Raw genomic sequence first — 23,804 nt, forward strand, 5'->3', positions numbered from 1 at the left:
AAAAAAAAAAAAAAAAAAATNATTGAATGAAGCTCGCTTTCTGCTGAGTCTTCGCCACACTCCACTACCTCCCCGGAATCATCTTTCTCCTCGTTCTCATAGGAATTAAACCGAGTTTCATTCAAGTATGCAGCAATTTGTTTGCCAATGTCATAATTTGCAGAGCCGTTTCCTTTTACCTTAGGGCTTTTTGTGACTAGGAATGTATCGAGCTGTTTCCTCAGCTTGTTAACTGCAGAATTTTTGTCCTCGAACTCATGTTTGGCATCTGAGAGTTTCATATGAACTCTTTCCTCGCATAATCTGTCAGCTAGTTGGAGCATTACCCTTTCCTTTTTAATCTCTTCATGAATTTTTGCCGATTCCCTATTAAGATCTTCAATCTCGCCTCTATCTTCACCATTTCCCCCCGCTAATTCACTACACGTTTGTTCTATTATTTCCCTCGCTCTCTTCTCGTTTTCAAGCATTTTCACTGCCTTCGTGAACGAAGCTTTTGTTTCTAACAGCTCCTTCCCGAGTTTCTTGTTTAAGCTCTCAGATCTTCGCCTTAGCTTTCTCTCTACCTCAAGTTCATTGGCAATGGACTCAATCGCGCTCTCAATTGCTTTCTTCTCTTTACTCTTCCAGGCCGCTTTCTCTTCAGCAAAACACTTCATAAGGTAACTGATCTCGTTCTGATCTGAACGCTGTTCTTGAATAAGCTGGTTTACCTGCAGGCGCGCCCTTTCAAGTTCGGCATGTAAAGCCGAGACAAGAGACATGCTAGAAGAAGGCGGGTCAGAACGCGCCCAAATCCGGTTGATTATTTTTAGAAGCTCCTTCGACGTTGTCAGAGCAGTGCTAACATCTTTCAGACGGTTTTTAACACCTCCCACCGAGACACTCGTTTGGGATCTGGTCTCCATCTGCAAAACGAGGTAACTGAAATCTCATAATCTTTTTAAACCATTTGAAACAGATGTTCAACGAGCCACATATTTTGGGAACTAAATGTATGATCATATATGCGTTTAGGCCTGAATACGTAAGAGAAAACGAAAAGAAGTTAGCTGTGACCTCAACTAGGCTCGCGCTGCTTAATGAATCTAAAACTCCAACGTTGTGGTTTGCTGTCCTCGACCTGTGGGAAGAACTCGACATCCTCTTCTGGTAACTCCCCGTTCCAGATCGATCCATCCTCTGTTCAAAGAAAGATTTAACGTTAACGTTCTTGATCATCGAAAAACAATAAACGAAAGTGTCAAAGGGCAACCTAAGTAAGTACCTAACTCAAGCTCATAATCAATAAAAGTTGCAGTTAAGATTGTCATTTTTGCTGTCTTTAAGATGCAAACCTAAACATGTAAAACATCACCTGCTGTTTATACTACTCCATAGCCAAATCTGAATTAGATTACAAACAAAAATCATCGAAATAACGAGGACGAACTCAAGCTTACATATCATCAATAAAAATTCAGTTTTGTCAAATCTCAACAAGTGAATATGTGCCATTTTTGCTGTCTATAACATCATCTGCTATTTATACCACTCCATAGCCGAATCTGAATTAGATTACATACAAAAACCATCGAAATAATGAGGATCAACTCATCAACTCAAGCTTACATATAATCAATAAAAAACCAGTTTTGTCAAATCTCAAACAAGTGAATATGTACCATTCCTGAACTAGCTTACAGACAAAAAAAATCATCAAAATAATGAGGATGAACTCAAGGTTATAATCAATAAAAATTTCAGTTAAGATTGTCAAGCTTCAGAAACATAAACTGTAAGATTTTTCCTAATAATATATATTATATATATTAGGGCTTTAATGAAGTAGTGCAAGTTGACTAAGCTTACTAAACAGTTTGGTTAGACTAAATAATTTATAAACTTGGATTGATGGGGTCCAGGATATTCATGATATAGCACATTCAGTTCACTGTACGCATACTGAATAAGCCATCTGTCTGAGTCGAGTATGAGACAAAAATGGCTAACGATCAACCGATCAAGAGGCAACACAACAAGATAACAAGTTAACAACTATGGCTGGAGATCAATACTGCTTCCACTTCAGCGAGGTTAGGTTTCTCGTAGATTATTCAATATCATTAGGTTATGTTTAGATCTAACATAAACATCATCTCCTTCTGTTGATTATTTACAGACAAAAATCATGAAAAATAATGAGGATGAAGGAACTGCACACCTCAGAGACTGGGCTGTGAGATGGATCGCACAAATGGGAAGAAGCAGACCTCATTTTCTCCTTCTTCATCACCGTCTTCTTGTTTCCCCTCACTTCCACCTCCTCCATCCCCTCCGGCGCCGGCGACGGCACTTCATTCATCTCCCAGAGAGTCGCCGCCAGCTTCCGCGCCGAGACAGGCCGCAATGTCCTCGGAGACTCGCCGCCGCCTCTCAGAAACGGCGTCGTTCTCCAGGTCGGCACGGGCGTGTTAGATCTGGACCTTCCCAGCCCGTGCCTGCCCTTCCCCACCACAATGGCCCGCTTGAATCTGTAGCTATGAACTATCGACGACGCAGAAGACGGCGACGAGCAGCCCCTTTTCCGGACTTTGGGTACCAATCCCTCAACCCCCACCCTTTGCATTTGCAAAAAAAAAAACCAAACTTTCTTTCACTGAAGAGACCCCAAATCAAGAAAAACTCTGGGCGTGAATAAAAATCAAATTTTTTTGCTGGATTTTCGCAAAACAAAAAAAAAAAAAAAAAAACAATCTTTCTTTCACTGAAGAAGAATCCGGATCATGAAAAACTCTGGGAGTGAATAAAAATCAAATCTTTTTGCTGGATTTTCCCAGATATGGGATCAAGAAAATGTCTGGGTATTCAAAAATGCTGCCTTGAAATTGAGAAGGGAAAGCAGAAAAGGAGGTTTGACTACACTAGTAGTAGTAGGAGGAGGACTTTAATGGCGTATCCATGTGCAGTGCAGGGAAGAATACGGTGGATAAATTCATTTTTGCATGTGAGAAGGCTAAAAGAATGTGCAATCGAAATCATTGCTGGCAGGTGAAGGCTACTACGTTGGAGAAGGGAATGTTTTTTCCCATATTTTCTGCTCATTTTACTTTACTCTCTATCTCTCTGCGTCGTCTTCTTGCTTGTGCCAAATTATGCTGTGATCAAACTCATCCATGAACTTTGATTCAACATTTCATCAGTTTAGAGTTCCATGTTGATTACATTTTAAATCCAATCATCATGATGAAAATATTTATTTAGTTGAAGCTGAATATTTTAGATTAAGATATCAAGTATAGAGACATATACAATAATATATTGTTAAAAAGTGATATTTTTTTATTGTAACGGGACCAAAATTTTTACTCTTCTTATCTACAAGTCTACAACTGACTAGCAATTTTATCTAAAAGTAACAATTGTCATAAGGGCAGCGAAGGAATGTTAATCTACCAAACTGCATTGATCAATGTCAATCTATCAAAAAGCATTGATCATATCAAAGCGAGTAAGATCATATTTGTCCCAAAAACAGAAATATCAAAGCGAGTAAGATCATATTTGTCTCAAAAACAGAAATGAGGAATTATTATATTATATTTTAAAAGTAACTTGAAATTATAGAGATACGGCGTTAATATAATATATAATAAATCACAGTATGTTGATAGAGTAGGGTCTACATTTATAATTTTAAGCACAAAAAGTCAACATTTGACTTAACTGATGCTCAAGTCCACTCCCATCATTCATGTGAGAGTGTTAACCGGGACACTGCCACACCGGGTCTACCTTTATAATTATGATAAGTGCAATGATAAATATTGTCTAAGAAATAAGAAAGTCAATATTTTGTTTGTTTTTTTTTTTTTTTTGAAAACAAAGTCAATATTTTGTTATGTTCTCAATAAATATGTGAGACCCACACGTCTCATTATTAGGACTTAAATGATGTTAATCAGGTTAGTAATGGAGACTTATTTCATGACTTAAAGAAATCTTGGATTATACGATTTGTTTAATATTGCTTGATGGAGGAGGCAGAAGTTTGAAAAATTGTCCAATATCTTTAATTTAGCATGGAAAAGAGAAAAAGAGAAAAATTACAAAGGCATAAACATAATAATTTTTTATCGAAAAGGGAAAAATTACATAAAACCCTAGATTCATATAATACATTCAGATTGTTATAAAAAATAAAAAATACTCGTAATACAATCAGATTCGAATATACTCTTAAAACATAATCTTAATTATGGATTAAAAACTTTAAACTAGATTACATAAGTAAGTTATTAATGAAAGCTCAACTCCATTTAAATGTTTCTTCTCCCATTCCCTTTTCTCTTGATATTCCGCCAAAATCCACACGGACAATTGAGTGAATTGACAAGAAACCTCGCTCCCTTTTCCCAGCATTCCCACAAAAAGCGAAGTCATTACTGTTCCTCCTCCAATCGAAGGGAGTGCAGCAGGGAAGATTTTAATCTTCCATTTCTGCCGCCGCTTACCCTGTTGTTCTCCGACAAGCCTATGTTAACTCCCGACAGTTCTGCAGCAAAGCCCGTCCTAAGTAGACAACTCCTGCTGTCAAACAATTTCTTACCCGTTTGGCTTTCTGGGTTCCATCATTTTCTCTCCGTTTTTGCTGGGTAAGATCAATCTTTGAGTTCTCTTGTCTATATTTGTGATGGGTTGTGGTGAAACTGTGAAAGTCCCAGTCTTTGCTAAAAAAGTTCCAATTTTTTTTTAGCTTCATTTCGGTATTGGGAAATGGAAAAAGAGGATTGTTTTTAGGTTTCTTTTGTTGATGTAATGTTTTTTTCTGTTTTTTTGGTAACTCTGGTTCACGTTTGAATTCTGTCTTGTGACCTTAGTCATTACTCATCACTAACTAGCCTTATTAGCAAAAGACCATATAAATCAGTTTAGATTGTCTGTAACTCGCACAAAAGTCAAACTTAAAACTGTTTTTGGTTAGTAAGCCAAAAACTATAACTTGGCTTAGATAATTAGGTTGCCCATGTAAATATGTAATGTGTTTCTTGGAGTGAGGAGAAAGTTACAACCTTTTGTTTTCGTTTTTTCCCATGTCTGAGCCTGAAGGAATAAAACTGAGTTCATGTCTGATTGGTTATGTTTGGCTTTCTTGTCAATGAAGGCTGTTTCTGCAGAGATTGTTTAACCTGATTATAGTATTGTTTAAAGGTACTCTACTTTTTACATGTTTGGTAAGTTGCAACTTTTATCCATGGCTGCAGTTGATTATGGATTATTCACTGTCTACAATCATAAACTGCAACTCATGATCATAACTACTTGTTTCTGTTGGAATTTTATTTGTTTTTGCTTCCTAAACTGTGGCATTTGATCAATTTGATTGTTCAGATGAGCAATCTTGAAGTTCCTTGCATTCAGAATTCGGATATTTGTCGATTTCTTTACAATCAGCAACCTCTATGACTTGAATTTCTGTAAATTTTACAGTTCAATATGAACTAATTACTAATGATCTCCATTTGTACTTGAATCATAGGGCAAGACCAAATGCTGCCCTGTCTCAGGCCGTCATCATCTACAACAACGACAAATACCCAATTTTCACAATCAACCGTGGATGGTAGGTTTCGTGAACTCATATCCCGTCTTATTTTTTGCAGTTTTGCTAATCCCGAAATGTTACTCATATTTCGTTAATAAACTGCAGGGATTTCTGTGGCAAACACGCCAAGGTCGAGTGACCAAACCACTCCTTCTGTTGACCTCACTCGAGAATATAACCTTGCTATTCAAACCTCGTCCTGTTGTGAGATATGGTCCAAGATTCACTATGAAGTCCCCTCTGATCAGGATGAAGTTGTTAATTTCCATGATGAGCCACTGCAAGTAGAAGAAGTCCTTAAACCGAGTCGTGAATGTGTTGAAGAAGCGTTTTCTCGTGTTAGACCTGACAACCTTAGCCAACTTGTCATTAACTACTTTAACCATAGTGAGCATACTACTCAGTCCTGTCTGAGCCTTATTCAATGCATCCACCGGGCTCGCCAAATATATTCCCCCCTTCATAAACTTATTGATATATTTCCCATAGATTTTGAAACGGCTACCAATTCCTTATCCCAGGCCCAATGTGATTGGGCGTTTGATGCCTTTGTTCAATTTGACAAACTAGACAATCCCTTCCCAGGCCCCGACTCCTACAGCTTCGTTGATATGCACGGCTGCTTCTCTCAGCTCAAGCAACAGCTCGACATTCGTCTTCAAAAGTCACGATCAAAGGTACAACTTCTTCGTCGTGGCACCAAAGGTGCTGCCATATGTTTAACTATAACTACTTTTGGAGTGGTCGTATCTGCAATTGTCATAGCTACTCACGCTCTCGTTGCCTTGGTTGCCGCTCCCCTATGCCCGCTTCTTTTTACTTCCAAGATGACCAAGGAAGAACGGGTCCATCTAGTGCAACTTGATGATGCAACGAGGGGGATTTTTGTCCTTCACAGTCACCTAGAAACCATTGATTGCCTGGTCGCTCGTTTACATAATTCTGTGGAGGACTACAAGCGCCTTATCCGGTTTGGCCTTGAAAGAGTCCAGGACAATTATCCCATCCAGGAGGTCATATTGCAACTGCAAAAAAAACATAACAATTTCCTCGACCAGCTGACAGGTCTCGAGGAACATCTGTGCCTTTGTTTCGCTGCTATTAACCGCGCCAGATCTCTCCTCCTTTCTTATTTCCATCTTCACATTTAACAGTAAGTCGTTCTCCAGATAGTTTGTTTAGCCCTGACATTCTGATGTTGAAAGATGACACTGAACAGTTATTCTTTCCCAGTGATGGGATCATATATGTGACATTGAAACAATAGATTCTGAGAATATATGTGGTGTAATGAAATGTTGTTATTCATGATTTTGTACGTTCACATCCTAACTTGTAATTCTGGGCTTTCAGAATACACAAACTGATTTCTGCAGTGTATGAATACATTAAGGATCGAGCGCGTATCCAGAAAACCTCTATTGTTCCTCAACTTGGCCATCCATGTACGTAATTGCAACTGCAGCGTGAAGAGCTGCTCCTATGGGTAGAACGCGTTCATCAATGGTGAAGCGAGGATTGTGTATCTCTTTCATAGGCTTCATCGTCTCATTGCTTACACCAATAAAAAAGAACGCAGCTTTCATTCTTTGTGCATAGAAGCTGAAGTCCTCTGCGCCCATGGTGATCTGGGCAAGCTCCACGTGTTCCTCACCGAGCAGGGTTTCTCCAACTTTCTTGGCGTGTTCATACATTGCTTGATCGTTAACTGTTGGTGGGTAGGGCGTCCGGTCACCCTCCAAGAAAGTAACCGTTGCAGTGCATTGGTGAACAGCTGCTTGAGTCTCGATGATCTGTATGTATTGTAAGCATCTCCAGTGTCATTCATACAAACCAACTGGTTGACATCTTTATGGTCACAAAGATAAAATGCAAAAACTCAAAAAAAGTTACCTCTTTGATTCTTTGCTGAAGATACGATGAACCTTCAGAAGTCAAGAAGCGAAAAGTTCCACCAAAATTTACTTGATCTGGTATCACATTCGCGGCTTGACCAGCCTCAATGTATCCAATTGAAACGACCTGTGCAGCATAAAAGAATGCTTTGTGGTTAATGTTCAGCAAGTCTAACACAAAATTTCACCAAAACTGGAGGAGAATGGCTAAAAACTCTAAAGGACTAAAATTGTTAATGGAAACTCAAATGTTCATAAACCATAATGTGAGAATAACACCCATCAGTCCTTTTCCATTAGATACAGAATGTATGTATGGTATAACACTATCACTATTAACTAAATACTGCATATGGAAAGGATAAAATACCCTGGCCTCAAGAGGATCAGTTTCTCGAGAAACAAGCTGTTGGAGAGCAAGAATAGCCATAGATAGAGCAAGAACAGGGTCTCGGGTTTTATGTGGGGCTGCAGCGTGCCCGCCTTTGCCTTGTATTACAGCCGAAAACCTGTTTGATCCAGCAAGCAATGGCCCTGGTTTTGAAGCAATTGTACCAACAGACATACCTGGCCAAACATGCATCCCAAACATGGATTGAATATCATCGAGGGCTCCTTCCTTTATCATATGGTACGCGCCACCCATGCCTTCTTCAGCAGGTTGGAAGACAAGCTTAACAGTGCCCTTCAATTTAGGGAGGGGGGATTATACAAATGCAGCTAAAATTTTACTCGATTATGGTAGTTAAAAAAAAAAACTTGAACTTTAAACAGTCTGCAATTAGATTCTTGCCCTCTCAATTGCCATACCTTCAAGCTCTCCTTCCTGTTCTGAAGCAATCTAGCTGCTCCAAGCAGCATGGTGACATGAGCATCATGACCACAAGCATGCATTTTGCCATTAATCTTGCTCTTATGCTCCCACTCAACCAATTCCTTTGAAAAATATTGCCTTTGTCAAAAACATAGGAAGATGAAAACTCTTTCCCCTACCACAAACAATTTTAGAACTACAATTTCAAGATGCAATCCCAATCAAGTTGGTCAGACTGTTAACTTTGTAACCACAATGTTACAAGTTCGACTTCCCGTACTGGCGGCCTATTGTCTTTCTTAGTTTGGGTTGATTAGCTATGGACAACCTAAGCTGGTTTACCTCCTTGTAGTCTTTTGCTAGCTAGGGTCACAAGATAGAGTTTGGGTTGATTAGCTATGCACAACCTAAGCTAGTTTATCTCTTGTAGTCCTTTGCTAGCTAAGACAACAAGACAAGTTTAACGTGCATACCTTTGAATAGTGGTTACAGTTTCTCTCAATCACCAAAAAAAGAACTACAATTTCAATCACTCTATCATTAAACTCAGCATTTAAAGCTAAAGTCAGTAGATGAGCCCTATGCAGGTGAATGAATTCCAGTTTACTCATGTAATTAGGTAAATCAAAGTCAACTAAAAACTATCTCATCTACATAAACATTCAAACCCACTGTCTAAAACATCATTTTTGAGAGAAAATTACAAGAATTTCAATTAATCAGAAGTGAAAAATAAAAAATAAAAAAATTACCTGAATTGGGAGAGCATCCATATCAGCTCTCAAGCCAAACCAAGGTTGATTCCCGGAGCCAATAGCAGCCACCACCCCAGTCTTGGCAACCGGCCAGGAATACCCGATTCCCAGCGAGTCAAGCTCGTTTCTGATGAGTTGACTCGTGCGGTGCTCTTCGAACCCCAGCTCCGGGTACTCATGGAGAGCCCTCCGGACCCGTTTCAGCCAATCGAAGAACTCGGGATCCCTGGCCGAGTCCAAGAGATCCCGACTCAGCTGCGACACAGTCTCCGATCCCAATCGAGTTTGCAGAGAGCAGCAATGCCACGGACTGGATATCGCCACGATTAGGGCGAACCATACGCACCTGAAACTCGCGGAAGCTTTCATGGCAGCTCGCAGCGATATTGTTCCTTGATTTTTGCTTTGTTGTTGTTGAGTTTGGGCCATATACCGGCCTGCCATGGTTTCTTTGTCATCTTCTGCAATTGTTTGTTTCCCACAATTAGAATTTTAAAATTCCGTTCTCAAAAAGAATTTTAAAATTCCAATCCCTAATCAAATTCATAACATCTCAATCCAATCTTAACAAAACTCAAGGAAATGTTTTTATTGTAGTTTTGTGCAAGATCGTCTCACAATGAGATTGGTAATCCAACTTCTCATCATATTACATTTTAACTAAACTTTTGTAATTAATTTAGTACATAGTACATAGTACTTTTGTAAAGTAGAATATAGTGTCTAGCTAAACACATTATAGGTCACAGGATCGAACCTAGAATTGATAGTGTCCAACGTGTGTTGTGCGTGCAATATAGGTAATAAGTAGGTGTGTTGTGCACGCAAAATAGGTAATAAGTAGGTGCGTGTGTGATTACATAACATGTACTCCGTACTAGATAGTAATTTCACACGTTAAATGTTGGAAAAAGATAGGTATACTTTTATTGAGTATAATTATTGATTTTCCATATATTATATTACAACATAATTGATCCAGCACTATACAATTTTCATAGACACTAAATTATTTATTCAACAATTCAAGAAATTTTACTACACCTAAAATACATATTTAGATAGTTACTGCTAATTTAACTTACCCGTAAGTCTAAGCAATTGAAGCAACATATTTTAGTAACACAATTGTATAGCACGAGACCATATCTAGTTAATTAATATAACATTTGCTTCATTGTAGTGATGAATGCCTGATTGGTTGTACTGTATCCTCCATCCACCACAAGGTTAAGTCCACTCACAACCCTGGATTCATCGCTGCCCAAGAACAGCGCCGCCTCCGCCACATCCTCAGCCGCCGGCACCACCCCTTTGAGGTTGGCCGAGGCGGAGATGATCTCCTTCACCGCAAACGGAGTGGCCACGGCGCCGGGAAATATGCAATTCACGCGTATCCCATACTGCCCCAACTCCACGCACAGATTCTTCGTCAACCCCACGATGGCGTGCTTGGATGCGGCATCACCCCCGCCGTGACGGAGGCGGCGCTGGAGGTGAAGAGGATCACGCCGCCTCTCCCCGCCGGAATCATGGCCTTCGCGGCGTGCTTGGCTCCCAGGAAGGCATACAAACAGATGTTTTGAGGCATAACTTAAATAGGCCGAGTTTAATTACTTGTCAGGTATAATATGCTGATTATTACACACAAAAAATTATATAAAACATAATCCAAATTGGGTGTTCTTGGGACTATCCTAGGGTTTAGTCTTTTGTCTTGGATGTATATGTGGAAGAATGGTATATGTCCAAGTGCGTGTACCATGTGAATGCAGCCACTGTTGGCGACAAGGGTACATGAAATATTATATACTGACATGGAGAGGACATGTCCCCTTGATTTTCAATCACATATTTTAATTTCTGTTATAAGAGGGTGAGGATGCAATTTAATTTGGACTACACTTTCTAGTTGCATATTGTATGTTGTATTTAATGATGTGTCATGTTACAATGTCCTGTCACATGTATTTTTTCAGTAAGTACAAGGAAAATAATACTCTTACTCCCAACTTTTACTCACTCTCATTAAATTTTGATATTGGTATTTTCACGGGGACCCACGAGATGAAGATAACTAATCACCAACCAATTGTCACATAAAGGAGTAAAAGTGATTGAGTAGAAGTATGAAGCACATGTAGTAAAGTAACATGCATGCATGGTAAAAACGATGATTTAAACGTTTTTTTTTATATTGCTCATGATATTTCTATGAGATTAATTCTTTCTAGCTAGGTGTCTTTACAAAGTTTGATTTCTCATAGGGAATGCGGTTTTTATTAAAGACACAATACTTTCATAAGTCAAGACAATACTTTGATTTAAATGAAAATCTGCTGATGTTACCCTAAGATGCATTATGGTTAAAACTTGTCTTGTAACCTTAGCCAACAAAATACTACAAAGAAGCAAATCAGTCTAGTTGTTCCGACGGGTTCAAACATACCAAAAAGACTAACAAACGATCTCAACAGAGTTGAAGCTAAGCTAATTGTCGGATCAGCTTGGTCGAGGTTATCCAGTCAATTAATAGACAACACTTGTTTGATCTTGTTGGTGTAGTTTTGATTGGTGATACTATATCCTCCATCAATGGGAAGGTTCACTCCACTAACAAACTTGGATTCATCGCTAGCCAAGAACAACGCGGCCGCCGCCACATCCTCCGCCGTGGGCACCGCCCCTTTCAGGGTGGCGGACTCGGAGATTATCCTCTCCACCACGCTCTTCTCCACGCCCATGGCCTTCACCAGCAGCGGCGTCGCGACGGCGCACGGCGAGAGACAGTTAACTCTGATCCCATACTGCCCCAACTCCACGCACAAATTCTTCGTCAACCCCACAAGCGCGTGCTTGGAAACCGCGTACGCGTGCGGCGCCTCCCCGGAAATCACGGACGACACGCTGGACGTGAACAGAATCGCCCCTTTTCTCGCGGGAACCATAACCGCCGCCGCGTGTTTCGCGCCCAAGAACGCCCCCAACACGTTCACTTCCAGAACCTTCTTGAAATTCTCGTTGTCGGAGCCTAGGATCGACGGCTCCACTTTTCCGGAGATTCCGGCGTTGTTGAACATGATGTCGAGCTTTCCGAACGTGGAAATGGCAACCTCGACGACATTCTTAACCTCGGCGTCGCAGGTTACGTCGCAATGCACGTATAATGCCGCATTTTCCCCTAACTCGCCGCAGAGATTCTGCCCTAACTCGTCTTGCACGTCGGCGATTACGACTTTTGCGCCGTGCCGGACGAAGAGCCTGGCGGTGCTTTCACCGAAGCCGCTTGCCCCGCCGGTGATAATGGCAACTTTGCCGTCTAATCTGCGACACTCCATCTTGAACAATATAAATAGCTAGCAACCTAACATGCTTTTTATAGGTAGCAAATAAAAATTTAATGGCAAATCCATCTCCAATCATGTCATTAAATTAGTTGGTTGTTAAATCATGAGATGTTTAGTTTAATTTATTAATTAATTGAAACGAGCATTCTCGAGTGAAATCTACCTCACTAATGTAAGGGCGAATTCACAGTAAGGGTAGCCCCTTCCCCATCCCCGTCCCCTTTAATTGTATGTATATGTCCCTTATGTATATACATAGTAAACGTTTATATTTATTAAATATACCTAAATTTAAACAAAGGTTGAGCTAGCTTAGATGGTAAGGTATATTGTTTCTATCTTAAATGTTAGAGGTCTTGTGTTGCATATTTTTTATTGCGTTTTGGTCTGTTCTCAAAGTGTTTCATTTTTTTCTTAAAGTTTTAATCTTTTACCCCCACAGGAGATCAGAAGATTTCTAGATCCGCCCCTACACAAATGTACATAGTATGCACTATTCAAAACAAATGGTGTCAGTTGTGAAGCATTTAATGTTTGAAATGGATGGGAAGTGTTTATTTGTATGGCATTTTTTGTTGCATTAGTAAGTTTGAACTCCAAACTTAAGCGCTTTCTGCCTCCTGAAGACTTGTGGATAAGTGGAAGTAAATTGTTAGATTTGCCTTGTACACTAGTCCAAGTCCATATATAAATCTATTTTTCTTGGTTCTTTGTTGCATTGATGTTATTAGGCAAACATGCATGGCATGGGACCTAACATTTGACATGGCGACCTTTGACAGCAGTTTTGATTCAATAAAAAAGGGTAGACAAGATAGAGTAGCATGGTATGGGGATCCATTCTAGTAAGCAAAAAACATTTAAAGTCAACAAAATATTTAAGATGGAATGCAGATCTGATCTTGCTTGCAGCTACTGAGGGTGAGAGATTAGAGGCCGGTTGATGTATAAATGATAGCCATGTGGAATTGTTAAATGCATTAAATGATACACCAGAATGAGTTATTGAAGATTTGGGCACCCATAATGTTTTACAGTTGGATAAATTTTGGAAATATGGGAGATTTAATTTGAATTTCTTTTTTGGTAATCTATGTTTTCCGAGTTTATTAGACTATGGCTCTGTTTGGCAGAGTTTATAGCTTGTTTTAAGCTACTAATAAGTTATAAGCTCTGTTGTGTAATGTTCTCAAAATAAGTTAGTAGCTTAAAATAAGAGCTTATTTTAAAACGCTACTTGAGATAGCTTTTCAAAATAAGCTAGTAGCTTTTTAACTTTTTTTCCATCTTTATCCTTATTATTTTAAATAAATGACATCCTTTACCCCTTTCAATTAAAACCCTTTTGACATTTTATTTTCATTATGTTTGTTTGTAATTTCAGTTTGATATTTATGTTTGAACATTAATTTTTGTATGAACTAATCTTATGAATTATAAATATTTTTTTACTTTATATATTTTCAAATATATGTTCTTACTTTATATTTTATTTAAATATATTGATTTCATTATTTTATATTAATATATAAACAAACCTATTTAAATTTAAAATTATTTAAATTGTATGAAGATGTCCTTTTTAGTCTTTTTATATTTATCAACTTATCAAAAAATTAATTTTACCAAACACTTTTAAGCATAACAGCTCTTCAGATTTCAGCTTCGAGCTTATATCATGTACTCCATGAAGCTATTTAAAAGCCTATGAAAGAAGTAAATCTCTAGAATCTTCACTATCATATCACTAATCTCCACCTACCGCTTGAAATAGGATTAAATGTTGAGAGCAATGGGAACTCCGATAAACTTTTCTTTTTAATAAACTTTTAAGAAGCTCGTTAATTAGTCCGACCTGTGAAAAGTCCATCTCATCCTCCTCTAGGATTTTTTTGGAGAGGGTGAGAAGGGTACTCCAACACCCTCAAACCACAATGACCATGAATGCATGAATAAACTCCTACACGTGAAAGATAAATTATACTAGAAAGATTATGTGCAACGAGTTTGACCAAGAAATAAAGTTTTCTCAAGAATCAAATTCATACATTACTATAGTAGGAGAATCATACTTTATCCACTCGACTATTCCTTTGGAAGATTGTGGTTACAATTTGGTGACATCCCTAGGGGGGCAATTTGATAAGATTTGTTTAGACTCCACTGGTGTTGCTTGATATAATTAGTTTATTTAGCTTTTACTCTTGTGGTTTTCCTTAATCTGTTAAAAATTATGTATGATACTACAATCATGTTTCCCAATAGTTATAGCATTGACCCGGATCCACCTTGTAATGTGGATCCGTGTTTATTAAGTATGTAAATTTTGTATTTTAGACACGAGTTTACAAAATAATTTGCCATATTTTCCGATGCAAAGAATGTGAATTAAACAAATATGCATCATTTTAGATTGGGCTAAGCTTATAAGTCCATGCCCAACATAATATTAGGATACGATTCACACCGGCCCAAAAGTGTAGAGAAAGCCCAATAAACTATCCAGATAAAAACCCACCTTTATACCTTAATTTCCCCAACCCTAGCGGAATCTCTGTCGTCTCCTACAGCAGCAAATTCAAAACCTTCCCGCCTCGCCGGAGCAGCCATGGGTCGCGTTCGCACAAAGACAGTCAAGAAATCCTCGCGCCAAGTCATCGAGCGCTATTATTCCCGCATGACTCTAGACTTCCACACCAACAAGAAGGTTCTAGAAGAAGTGGCCATCATCGCATCCAAGCGCCTCCGCAACAAAATCGCCGGATTCTCCACCCACCTAATGAAGCGGATCCAGAAGGGACCCGTTAGGGGAATCTCTCTCAAGCTTCAGGAGGAGGAGAGGGAGCGCCGTATGGATTTCGTCCCCGAAGAATCCGCCATTAAAATCGACCGAATCGAGGTCGATCAGGAGACAATTGATCTGCTCGCGGCAATGGGGATGAGCGATCTCCCTGGGGTCGTGCTCAAGGATGAGCAGCAATCTGTTATTGCTCCGGCCACCGCCTACGGCGGTTTCCGCGGTGGCTTTGGCGGAAGACGGTACTGATTTTGCAGTTTACGTTTCTGTCATTTTTTTTTTGATTTATGGAAGATTTTGCAGTTTTGATGGTGGGCAGTCTGGAATTTTGTTTTACCAATTGAGAAATTGTTATAGATTCAAAGTTTTATATGATTGATTGCTAATTTTGCTGTTTTATTATTGAAAGTTTCAATCTTTGGTTTTGGGTTCCTGTAAAGGCTGAACCTTTTTACTGATGTTGTTATGTTAGCATTTTAGGATGTTTCAATCTAGGTTAGTTTAATGCAGATTTTAGGAAGGTTCTGAACCTTCATAGGATAACTATGCTGAGATTGAGCATTTGTGAGTTTATATGAAGTACTAGTTAAGAAGCTAAGTACTAGGTAGTCTACTAAACTGCCTGTGAAGGTTAATGCTAAATGTGCCAATGTGAACACTAAACCTATGGTTATGCTGCATAGTTTGAAGCTTGTTGATGTTTACTTTGAGCTTGGAGATGTTGAAATGGATTCACTGTCAAGTTGTATGTGATTGAAGCCTTTATAACCTATGTTTTTCGGCTTTGTCCCTTTTGGTAGCATAGTTAGCCTATTAGTCTATTCTTAATGTAATTAACAAGGAACCAATTCTTTCTTCCTAACTGAGCATTTAGAAGGATGTACACATTGTTGTTGGTGAGACTCAATCTTTGGCCAACTGAGTTGCCCATACGGGCTTCTTAGGAACCAATTCTTGATTACCTGTAAGGGTGTCTTGATCCATAATTTTATTCTTAAAAGACAGGAAAATGAAAATCAGAGATTGAAATACATTCTGAGGAAGGTGTTGTTATTCCAAGGTGTGATTTAATGAAGAATTTGAAGAATGCAAGTGTCATTATCTAAACAAGTGGTTGGATGTCATTAAGCACCTAAAGAAACAAGTCATGTGCAACTTGAATACCTAAGCCATAATCCTCACTCACAATCAACTTTTATATGGTAGAGTCGAATTCTAAAAGGTTGTCAAGTAAATTAACTATTTAACTTTTTATGGTAAAATCGAACTCTAAAAGGTTATCATATCGAGTGAGTGATAGAACGTATATATGTAGCATGCTTATAGAGGAGCTAATGCCCTATTATGCTCTCTCTTGAGTTGGGCTGAGATGTGAAAATGCTCAATTAGAGATGTTCTCGTTTCAAATAGGTTCTTATGATGATTTAGTGATATATTTCGGAGTCTCCCCTCTTATGATTACAAAAAATAAACAATATGAATTTAACTTTAGTTAATAGGTAAATTTCAATGGATATTAAATATAATAATTTTTTTTCTTTTATACTAAAAATAAACAAGAAAAACAACAAACTACTCTAATTACAAAAACTGAAACCATACAACTCCAACAATATTAGCCATTATGTAAAGGCCTAAACCATATAGGAATTTAATGTTTTGATGATTTATTTTCTAAAGTCAATATGTGTAGACATCATGAGCCCAAAAGTAGATAAATATGTGATGTTTCCATCATAATCTTAATGTTCCATTAATATGAATAAATAAAATCAATTTAAAAGATGATTTTTTGCCAAAGTTGAACAATATACTTAAAAAAAAAAAGATAAATAAATAATTGAATAATAGTACTATATTATAGGAGAGTTTAGAAATTTCTTGTTTAATAATACATGATCAACTAAACATTTCAAAGGACAAAATGGGTAATAGGAGAGACAAGGAAGCTTTCCAAAAGCCTAGGACTATATGTTATTTTTAGGTACACAAGCCTACAACTAAACATAAGATGAGGTTTTTATAAGTATTATAATACAAACGTTAAGGCCCTGTTTGGTAAATAATCAGCCTATCAGCCAATTTTGACTTATTTGATCACTATTAGTTGTTTAGTTAATAAGCTTTTTGTAACTCTAAAATACTAAAATTCAAAAGGCTACTCAAAACAGCTTTTTCAATTAGCTTTTTGAGAACAGAAATTATACCAAACAACTATCAACTAACAGTTAATCTATCAAACAACTTTTTACAATCAGCTAATGTTATTAACAAATCATACCTTCTAACCCAAACAACCAACCCGATCAACCAACAGACATTTACCAAACAGGGCCTAATTCTTTTAGTCTTGTATTAGCCTCTAAAAGCTATCTCTAAAAAAACCTCTAAAAGTGTTGATTGCATTTTTTATTTTTTTTTTGGGGTGAATTTAAGGATCTATTAATTAGGTTTTTATTTAACTAAAGAAATAAAAAATTAAAGACCCAAATGCATAATCTCATATAATTTGATGACTTATTTGACTATTTTAAAAAAATTAATTACATATTGATAGAGAAATACAGAGCGCATCAAGTAACTCCTGACCTAGATCAAACCGTAGTTGTGTACTTCCTAACCTTACAAACTAAAAACCCAACCCTACTTGAAAGGTTAGTGACCCACGAGATGCCACTTTAGTCATCCCAACATCCTTGATCAACTCAATTTGGAAGCGTGGCATTCCAACCTAATTAGCGTATGGGTAGGTGCCAGTCGCCACACACCCCTACCTAGGGAGAATCCCAACATGTGTCCCTCCATCCATTGCTATAAAGGGCAAGTGACCCTTCAAAAAACAGGACTTCTTAATTACTCATCGACCTATTCATAATAGTCCAACCCTTGCATTCTAAGAGGTATCTATACACGAAAAATCACATACGTAAATAATATCACTTAAAAAAAACACTTCCTAATACGTTTGGATCTTTGCATAAACTCTACTGAATATCTTAAAGATTGGTAATTAACTTTACCACATATAATAGGTGTGATTGGATGGGTGGTATTTTTAAAGTTCATCTTTGATCCACATCACAACAAGTTAGAACTACTTTCTTGTGAATGTTTCGTACTAAACAAACTCAACCTCCGTTGTAAGAGATTCTTACATGTGTTACAATGTAGTATCTGTTCAGAGCTAATTTCTCAACCTACTGAAACACAAAGAGTCAACAGTCGTCTTCACTGAGACTCAAACCCACTCCCTTTCATGTGGGAGTGTAAACGGGTGCCACTAAACTCCTCCTCTTCTTCTTCTTCTTATTTTTTTTTTAAAGGATTGAATCTTAGGTCAAGTGATGAGATGGATTTGGGCAATCCTTTAAGGTGAAAACATTACTGAACCTGCAAACACAATTAAGATTTAATTGATACATCAAAATGGAGTGAATTTTTTTAATAAAAAAATATATTTTTAATAAATTAAACACATACATACAGTAAATATAAATTATGATCCATAGGGGTGGCTCTTGAATGTTCATCAATTCTCCTGCTGGCAACGAAGAGATATAGACATTGCATGTTAATGGTGATTGAATGCATCTCTGGGCAGTGAATTAAGAGGGCTAATCAGTTAATGCCTTGCATGCAATTCAATGAGAGGAGGTTGAGAGTTGAATTCAATTCTATATATTTTCTTTAATTTTATTTCAACAAATTTAAATCATTTTTACTCTAATACTTTTCTCAATCTATCTCCTCTTTAATGGTATACAATTCATCCAATTAATTAATATTCATGGAGCCAATTCAAGGACCTGACCAGACTGAAATACAAATTTAATAATTTACAAAAATAAAAATAAAATACTACACATAATATAGGGAAATTTGTTTTACTTTAATTAAAATGCTTTCTTAAATTTTCTCTTTTGCAACATAATTTTTATCCTTTTAAGTCTATGAAAGAGACGGAGAATCCGTTTAGTAGGATGGAGGTATAAAGATATTGAGAAAAATTAAGAGAAAATTAGGATTTTGTATTTTTTTTTGAGTAGTGATTTTTGATAATTAATTTTTATATATATTTTTTTTTAATTTAGTGGCACAAATTTCAAAATTTTACTATAGTTAACAAAAATTTTAGCGTGTAAATCGATACCTCTCCAATACACATTAGCTGCATTTCATGGAGTCAACTTTGATATGTCAATGTATATATTAGACAGAGTGGATGAATCTATCTATCGAGTGATTGATTTGATATGTCATTAACTATGCCTTGAGGCACATTTTTATTGCTTTGAACATCTGCTGGTCTTTGAGACACGTCTCGTGATTTATCTTTCTCACTAACATTTTAAGATAAAAACAGTTACAGAGCTTTCGAAATTAAAGTACAATTAACTTTAATATGTCTTCGTTAAGTATGACTCACTCACAACATATAAAAATGTTATGTTTTTGTTAAAAAAGAAAAAAAAAACATTATAGTGTAAGAAAAAAAAAAGAATAAATATATATTGATGAATTAGCAGACACATATTTAATCAGCTGTACAATTTAGCAGTAAGAATCGAAACAAAGGATGTGAAGACTTAATACCTTTCTCCTGGGAGTTGTCAGTGTGTGCCTATACAATGAAAATGGTCCCTTTAATTTTAATGCGACAGGTAATAAATTGCAGTAATAATTCAATATGTAATTTAATAGTAGGTGTACTATGTTTTCAATTTAATATAATTAAATAAACACAAATAATTACAAAATTTATTAATTTTATTTTCCCTTACAAATCAACATAATCTATAATAATGTCACAAACAAGTCTTGCTATTGTGATTAAAATATTGTCAAAATGCAACCATATAGCCCAAAAAGTCATATATATCAGTTTACTAACCTTTGACATATAAATGATAAATCAAGTCACAAGGTGAATAGTTATTTAATTTACAGAAAAATTTGCAGTTGTTATTCAAAAGTGTATTCTCGACGAATATCATCTTGTGACCTTAGTCAACATAGGACCATAAAAAGGTGAATTATTCTAGATTACCTATAGGGGTAGTTCAAATTGAGAACGCTAATAGGCAATGCTAATATAGTTGGACTTAGAACATTGTGACTACCAAACTAATTACCCGACCAATTCGACTGGATTGTCCCAAACGTGAATAGTTCTTACTGTCACCAGCTTGCCAACATGCTCATTGACACGTACATATTGAATTAATCATTGTCATTACAAATTAATTAAATACAATTATGTTTTTTAATGTCAGATAATAATTTTTAAAATTTTTTCGAATCCAATCGTGACAAGTAATTGAAATATACAAACTTTAGTTTAATATCATTCAATAGCATTGACTTTTTTGATAATCTTTATTTAATATTTTACCAGAAATTAGCCAGAGACTGCTGCCCATCTGGCTTTTCTCTTTATTAATGTACTACTTGTCAAAGGAAAATTTTTGCAGACTAATTAAAAAGTGAAGTTTTGGTAACTTGGACAGTTGATAAAACTAATTGTTAATATAATTCTTTCAAAACAAATTGTTTAACATAATTATAAAGTTTGAAGTTTGATTTTTTGGTTAAGCCCGTTGCACATAGTCATTTTAATGTGATTTTTCCTGTGTGATTTGTAAGTTATTATATAAAAGAGAGTTTATATCCTCTAATACATACTATTTTTGATAGTGATTATAAATTTTCTTTGTCATCACCGATTTAAAAGTATAAAAATTAATTAACATGAAAAAGTTGTCACTTTAAATATAAAGTCAATTTTTATTTTTTTTACTTCATTGCAGAAAAAGTGTCAGCAACTTGGTATCCACGCCCAAGAATTATGGCTGATTTTACTAATCAAAGAAAAAGGTGCATGCATGTATTTGCATGTAAATTTTTTTTCTATAACCACGTGATTGGATTGGCAGCCGGTTGAATTTCATCATGCACGTACGTGAACCCATACACATGCGTTTACTAATCCAATAAATTTTGAATTTTTTTTTTCAAAGATCAATTCTTATAATGTGAATTGATAGTCGGTTCAACAGACAAGCGACCTGTTTCAATGATAACATGTGAACTTGTATTATTAATTTATTTTTTTTAAATTATAAGATGAGATATACAATTAGACCGTCATAATAGTGATGTTGCAATGTATATGCACGAATGCACAACATCTCATTTGAACTACTTTAATTTTGTGGTGGATAAGATAGAGTTGAACGTTGAGTTTTCTTTGCGTGACAACATGCATTGACCAAATCTCACACGGGGTTGATGGCTGGCCTTCAACATAAATCCCTAAACACAAGGGATTTGACCCAAAGCTTCATAAATATGTACACATGCAAATAAATAAAAGTATAGATATGTCAAAGGTCTTGTAGTCTTCGAGCAGCATAGCTTTGGCTTCTTGAATCCCGGGCATTGACTTTTTGTGCTTCAGTATAAACAGATAACCCCAGTGAGGGGCATAACCGGCAAAGAATCTCAATGAGGTAAACCAAAACAGGTTAAACGGAAGAGGATTTGACTGAAAGCTACAATTTGTAAGCATGTTGAAGAGTTTATTTGCACTTAAAGAAGCCATTTTCTGCATTGACCAAATAATATCATATTATTTTTATTCTCGCTTAGGTTTATAAATTGTGTTTTTCAAAAAAAAAAAAAAGGTTTATAAATTGTGTAGCATCTCTTGAAAGATTAGACCCGGTTCTTTTTGCAGATTCGATAAAATATTTGTAAACATACTTTACAAAACTGATAATATTAATTAAGATGCATTAAATGGTATTGAATAAGAAGAAAAATACATTTGAGATGGTATGGAGGTAATCCGAATCTGCTAACATCAATCATTCGGTGGAGAAATTTTGTACGTATTTGAATGAAATAAATTAAAGCTATATATATATATAGTCAATGATATTACGTGATCTTAGGAGAAATTAGGAAGGAAATTCGGAGTTTACTTATTTATTTTATTCGTTTAATCGTTCAATTTTTTTGGGTTCATTTTTAAAATATTATTTTGTATATAAATATTAATCATTTTAAATTGATAAATATATTAATTTTGATTTTAAAAAAAGTAAAAACTCAATTTTAAAAAGATTTTTGGATGTGAGCCAAATCGGGTTGAGATTTTTTACTATATGAATGGTCCAACCCAACCAAACTCAATCTAATGCAAATAGTAACTGAGTAGATTGTGAGTCGACAAGTTCATTTAACACCATTTAGAAAGTAAAAAATGCATTAATAACGCGGGCAACGCAAATTATAAAACCCGATAAATAAAGGAAATATTAATGATGGATGATTAGATGGAAAATACAAGGAATATATGTCACGGAGATAATTCTTGTATTAATAACACCGTAAGATCATTACAAGAGTGTTTGTATTTTGACAATAGAGATGATAATGTCTTAACATGACAATTAAGTAGCTATTTATACTATAAACCTTCTAACCGCCTCCTTAAAAAGGAGTAGACGGTTGTAACTACCTTAGACCGGTTCCGTGTGTACAGTGCACAAGGCCGAGGTCAGCCCAGGTCAAGGCCGCCTCTAGCTGAGGCGAGCCTAGGTCGTAGTGGCCTCTGGCCGAGGCCTCCTCTCCAATCGAGATCGTCCCGGTTAAGGTCGCTCTTAGCCTGAATTGTCTTTCGGATCGTAGTCCGTCTCCAATATATTCCATCATTTTTTATATTAATAAAAAAAGAAGAAAATAATTCATTCATTAATCATGAGTTGTCGTAAGTCAGTCGTAAGTAGAATGCCCCTCATACGTAACTTTGGAATTTATTATGGATAGCTATTGAAATTTAATAAAGGTGTCTGGTTGGATTTGTTAGAAATTTATTATTATTGTAATTAAAACAATGAAACTAACAATAACAACAACGCATTCATGCATTCTTTTTGGGTGACGACATACGCGTAATCGCTGCTCAAAAAATATGTAATAGTCCACAAACCTCATAATAGAGGTAAACTGTATTAGGAAGAACTGAACCATGTTCATCAACTTAATTGGTTACCGATTATTATAAATAAAAATGTATGGTAGTATTTTTTTATAAGTGCAGTAATAATTTTTTTTTTTTTACTATATACAACAATATAATCAACATCTTTATTTACCAAATAATATCATTAAAATATCTTATTTTAAACAATTTTTCAATTACCCAAAAAAGTTGTTTATTAAATATTTTAATTTTTCAACTCTTCCAACCGCCACTAACAAAATAAAAGCCTAGAAATGGGTTTATGCCATAACGCCATGGTTATGTTTTAAAAATTACGACCAATATTGGTTGAAAATTCATGACAAATGCTGATCTAACAACTTTTTCAATAACTTTTATTAACGAACGATATTATTGACAACGTAACTTTCAACGGATGATTATAATAACAACAAATAGTTTTTCGAATTGCTAGAGTGGTTGAAAAGTCTAATTCCTACATGAAATTTTTTAAAATTTTTTTATCACAACTTGATAATAATAAAAATAATTTCAAAAATTTTACGAATGTACTATTGGTTTAAGTGTTTAATTAATGTATAGCATATAACTCGGGATTACAACT

At 36.1% G+C, this 23,804-nt stretch overlaps 6 protein-coding genes across 8 annotated transcripts; 2 read left to right on the forward strand and 4 right to left on the reverse strand.

The window, feature by feature from the left end:
- Positions 1 to 26: 26 nt before the first annotated feature.
- LOC116006759 (uncharacterized protein At5g41620-like) lies at positions 27 to 3,161 on the reverse strand (the record flags this gene model as incomplete). The annotated part of the gene is made up of 3 exons (XM_031247245.1): positions 2,204 to 3,161; positions 1,060 to 1,182; positions 27 to 908 (listed from the first exon to the last, which is right to left on the reverse strand). Coding segments are annotated over exons 1-3 (1,410 nt in total), but the record flags the coding sequence as incomplete, so codon positions are not given.
- A 1,126-nt stretch (positions 3,162 to 4,287) lies between these two features.
- Positions 4,288 to 7,472, forward strand: LOC116006798 (UPF0496 protein At3g19330-like). Of its 3 annotated transcripts, XM_031247288.1 has the most exons (5): positions 4,288 to 4,634; positions 5,519 to 5,602; positions 5,690 to 6,261; positions 6,412 to 6,737; positions 6,938 to 7,472. In XM_031247288.1, the coding sequence occupies exons 2-4, from the start codon at positions 5,530 to 5,532 to the stop codon at positions 6,733 to 6,735; spliced, it is 969 nt and encodes a 322-aa protein (XP_031103148.1). In that variant the 5' UTR covers positions 4,288 to 4,634; positions 5,519 to 5,529; the 3' UTR covers positions 6,736 to 6,737; positions 6,938 to 7,472. The 3 variants fall into 3 exon arrangements, with proteins under 3 accessions (XP_031103148.1, XP_031103147.1, XP_031103149.1); XM_031247287.1 differs by having other exon boundaries at positions 5,690 to 6,737; XM_031247289.1 differs by lacking the exon at positions 6,412 to 6,737.
- Positions 6,853 to 9,507, reverse strand: LOC116006797 (IAA-amino acid hydrolase ILR1-like 3). Its single transcript, XM_031247286.1, has 5 exons — positions 9,046 to 9,507; positions 8,290 to 8,415; positions 7,850 to 8,164; positions 7,478 to 7,606; positions 6,853 to 7,377 (listed from the first exon to the last, which is right to left on the reverse strand). Exons 1-5 carry the CDS (start codon positions 9,490 to 9,492, stop codon positions 7,003 to 7,005), a joined length of 1,392 nt encoding a protein of 463 aa, XP_031103146.1. The 5' UTR covers positions 9,493 to 9,507; the 3' UTR covers positions 6,853 to 7,002.
- A 698-nt stretch (positions 9,508 to 10,205) lies between these two features.
- Positions 10,206 to 10,878, reverse strand: LOC116006761 (secoisolariciresinol dehydrogenase-like). Its single transcript, XM_031247250.1, has 2 exons — positions 10,811 to 10,878; positions 10,206 to 10,641 (listed from the first exon to the last, which is right to left on the reverse strand). Exons 1-2 carry the CDS (start codon positions 10,876 to 10,878, stop codon positions 10,206 to 10,208), a joined length of 504 nt encoding a protein of 167 aa, XP_031103110.1.
- Positions 10,879 to 11,345: 467 nt separating this feature from the next.
- On the reverse strand, positions 11,346 to 12,386 carry LOC116006762 (momilactone A synthase-like). Its single transcript, XM_031247251.1, has one exon. The coding sequence runs from the start codon at positions 12,384 to 12,386 to the stop codon at positions 11,574 to 11,576; it is 813 nt and encodes a 270-aa protein (XP_031103111.1). The 3' UTR covers positions 11,346 to 11,573.
- A 2,561-nt stretch (positions 12,387 to 14,947) lies between these two features.
- LOC116006335 (40S ribosomal protein S17-like) lies at positions 14,948 to 15,617 on the forward strand. The gene has a single exon (XM_031246667.1). The coding sequence runs from the start codon at positions 15,004 to 15,006 to the stop codon at positions 15,439 to 15,441; it is 438 nt and encodes a 145-aa protein (XP_031102527.1). The 5' UTR covers positions 14,948 to 15,003; the 3' UTR covers positions 15,442 to 15,617.
- Positions 15,618 to 23,804: the final 8,187 nt, after the last annotated feature.

The sequence above is a fragment of the Ipomoea triloba genome, chromosome 15 (assembly GCF_003576645.1).
Source record: "Ipomoea triloba cultivar NCNSP0323 chromosome 15, ASM357664v1".
In the NCBI taxonomy this organism is placed as follows: Eukaryota; Viridiplantae; Streptophyta; class Magnoliopsida; order Solanales; family Convolvulaceae; genus Ipomoea; species Ipomoea triloba.

Bases quoted from the DNA above. Each gene is read 5' to 3' on its own strand.
- LOC116006797 (XM_031247286.1), bottom strand. From the start codon at position 9,492: ATGGCAGGCCGGTATATGGCCCAAACTCAACAACAACAAAGCAAAAAT. The intron at 8,416-9,045 runs GTAATTTTTTTA...TATTTTTCAAAG, and splicing joins TGGATGCTCTCCCAATTCAG to GAATTGGTTGAGTGGGAGCA. The intron at 7,378-7,477 runs GTAACTTTTTTT...CAATACATACAG, and splicing joins TTCAGCAAAGAATCAAAGAG to ATCATCGAGACTCAAGCAGC.
- LOC116006798 (XM_031247287.1), top strand. From the start codon at position 5,530: ATGCTGCCCTGTCTCAGGCCGTCATCATCTACAACAACGACAAATACC. The intron at 5,603-5,689 runs GTAGGTTTCGTG...AATAAACTGCAG, and splicing joins TTCACAATCAACCGTGGATG to GGATTTCTGTGGCAAACACG.
- LOC116006335 (XM_031246667.1), top strand. From the start codon at position 15,004: ATGGGTCGCGTTCGCACAAAGACAGTCAAGAAATCCTCGCGCCAAGTC.
- LOC116006761 (XM_031247250.1), bottom strand. From the start codon at position 10,878: ATGTCCTCTCCATGTCAGTATATAATATTTCATGTACCCTTGTCGCCA. The intron at 10,642-10,810 runs GTACACGCACTT...GGCCTATTTAAG, and splicing joins ACAGTGGCTGCATTCACATG to TTATGCCTCAAAACATCTGT.
- LOC116006762 (XM_031247251.1), bottom strand. From the start codon at position 12,386: ATGGAGTGTCGCAGATTAGACGGCAAAGTTGCCATTATCACCGGCGGG.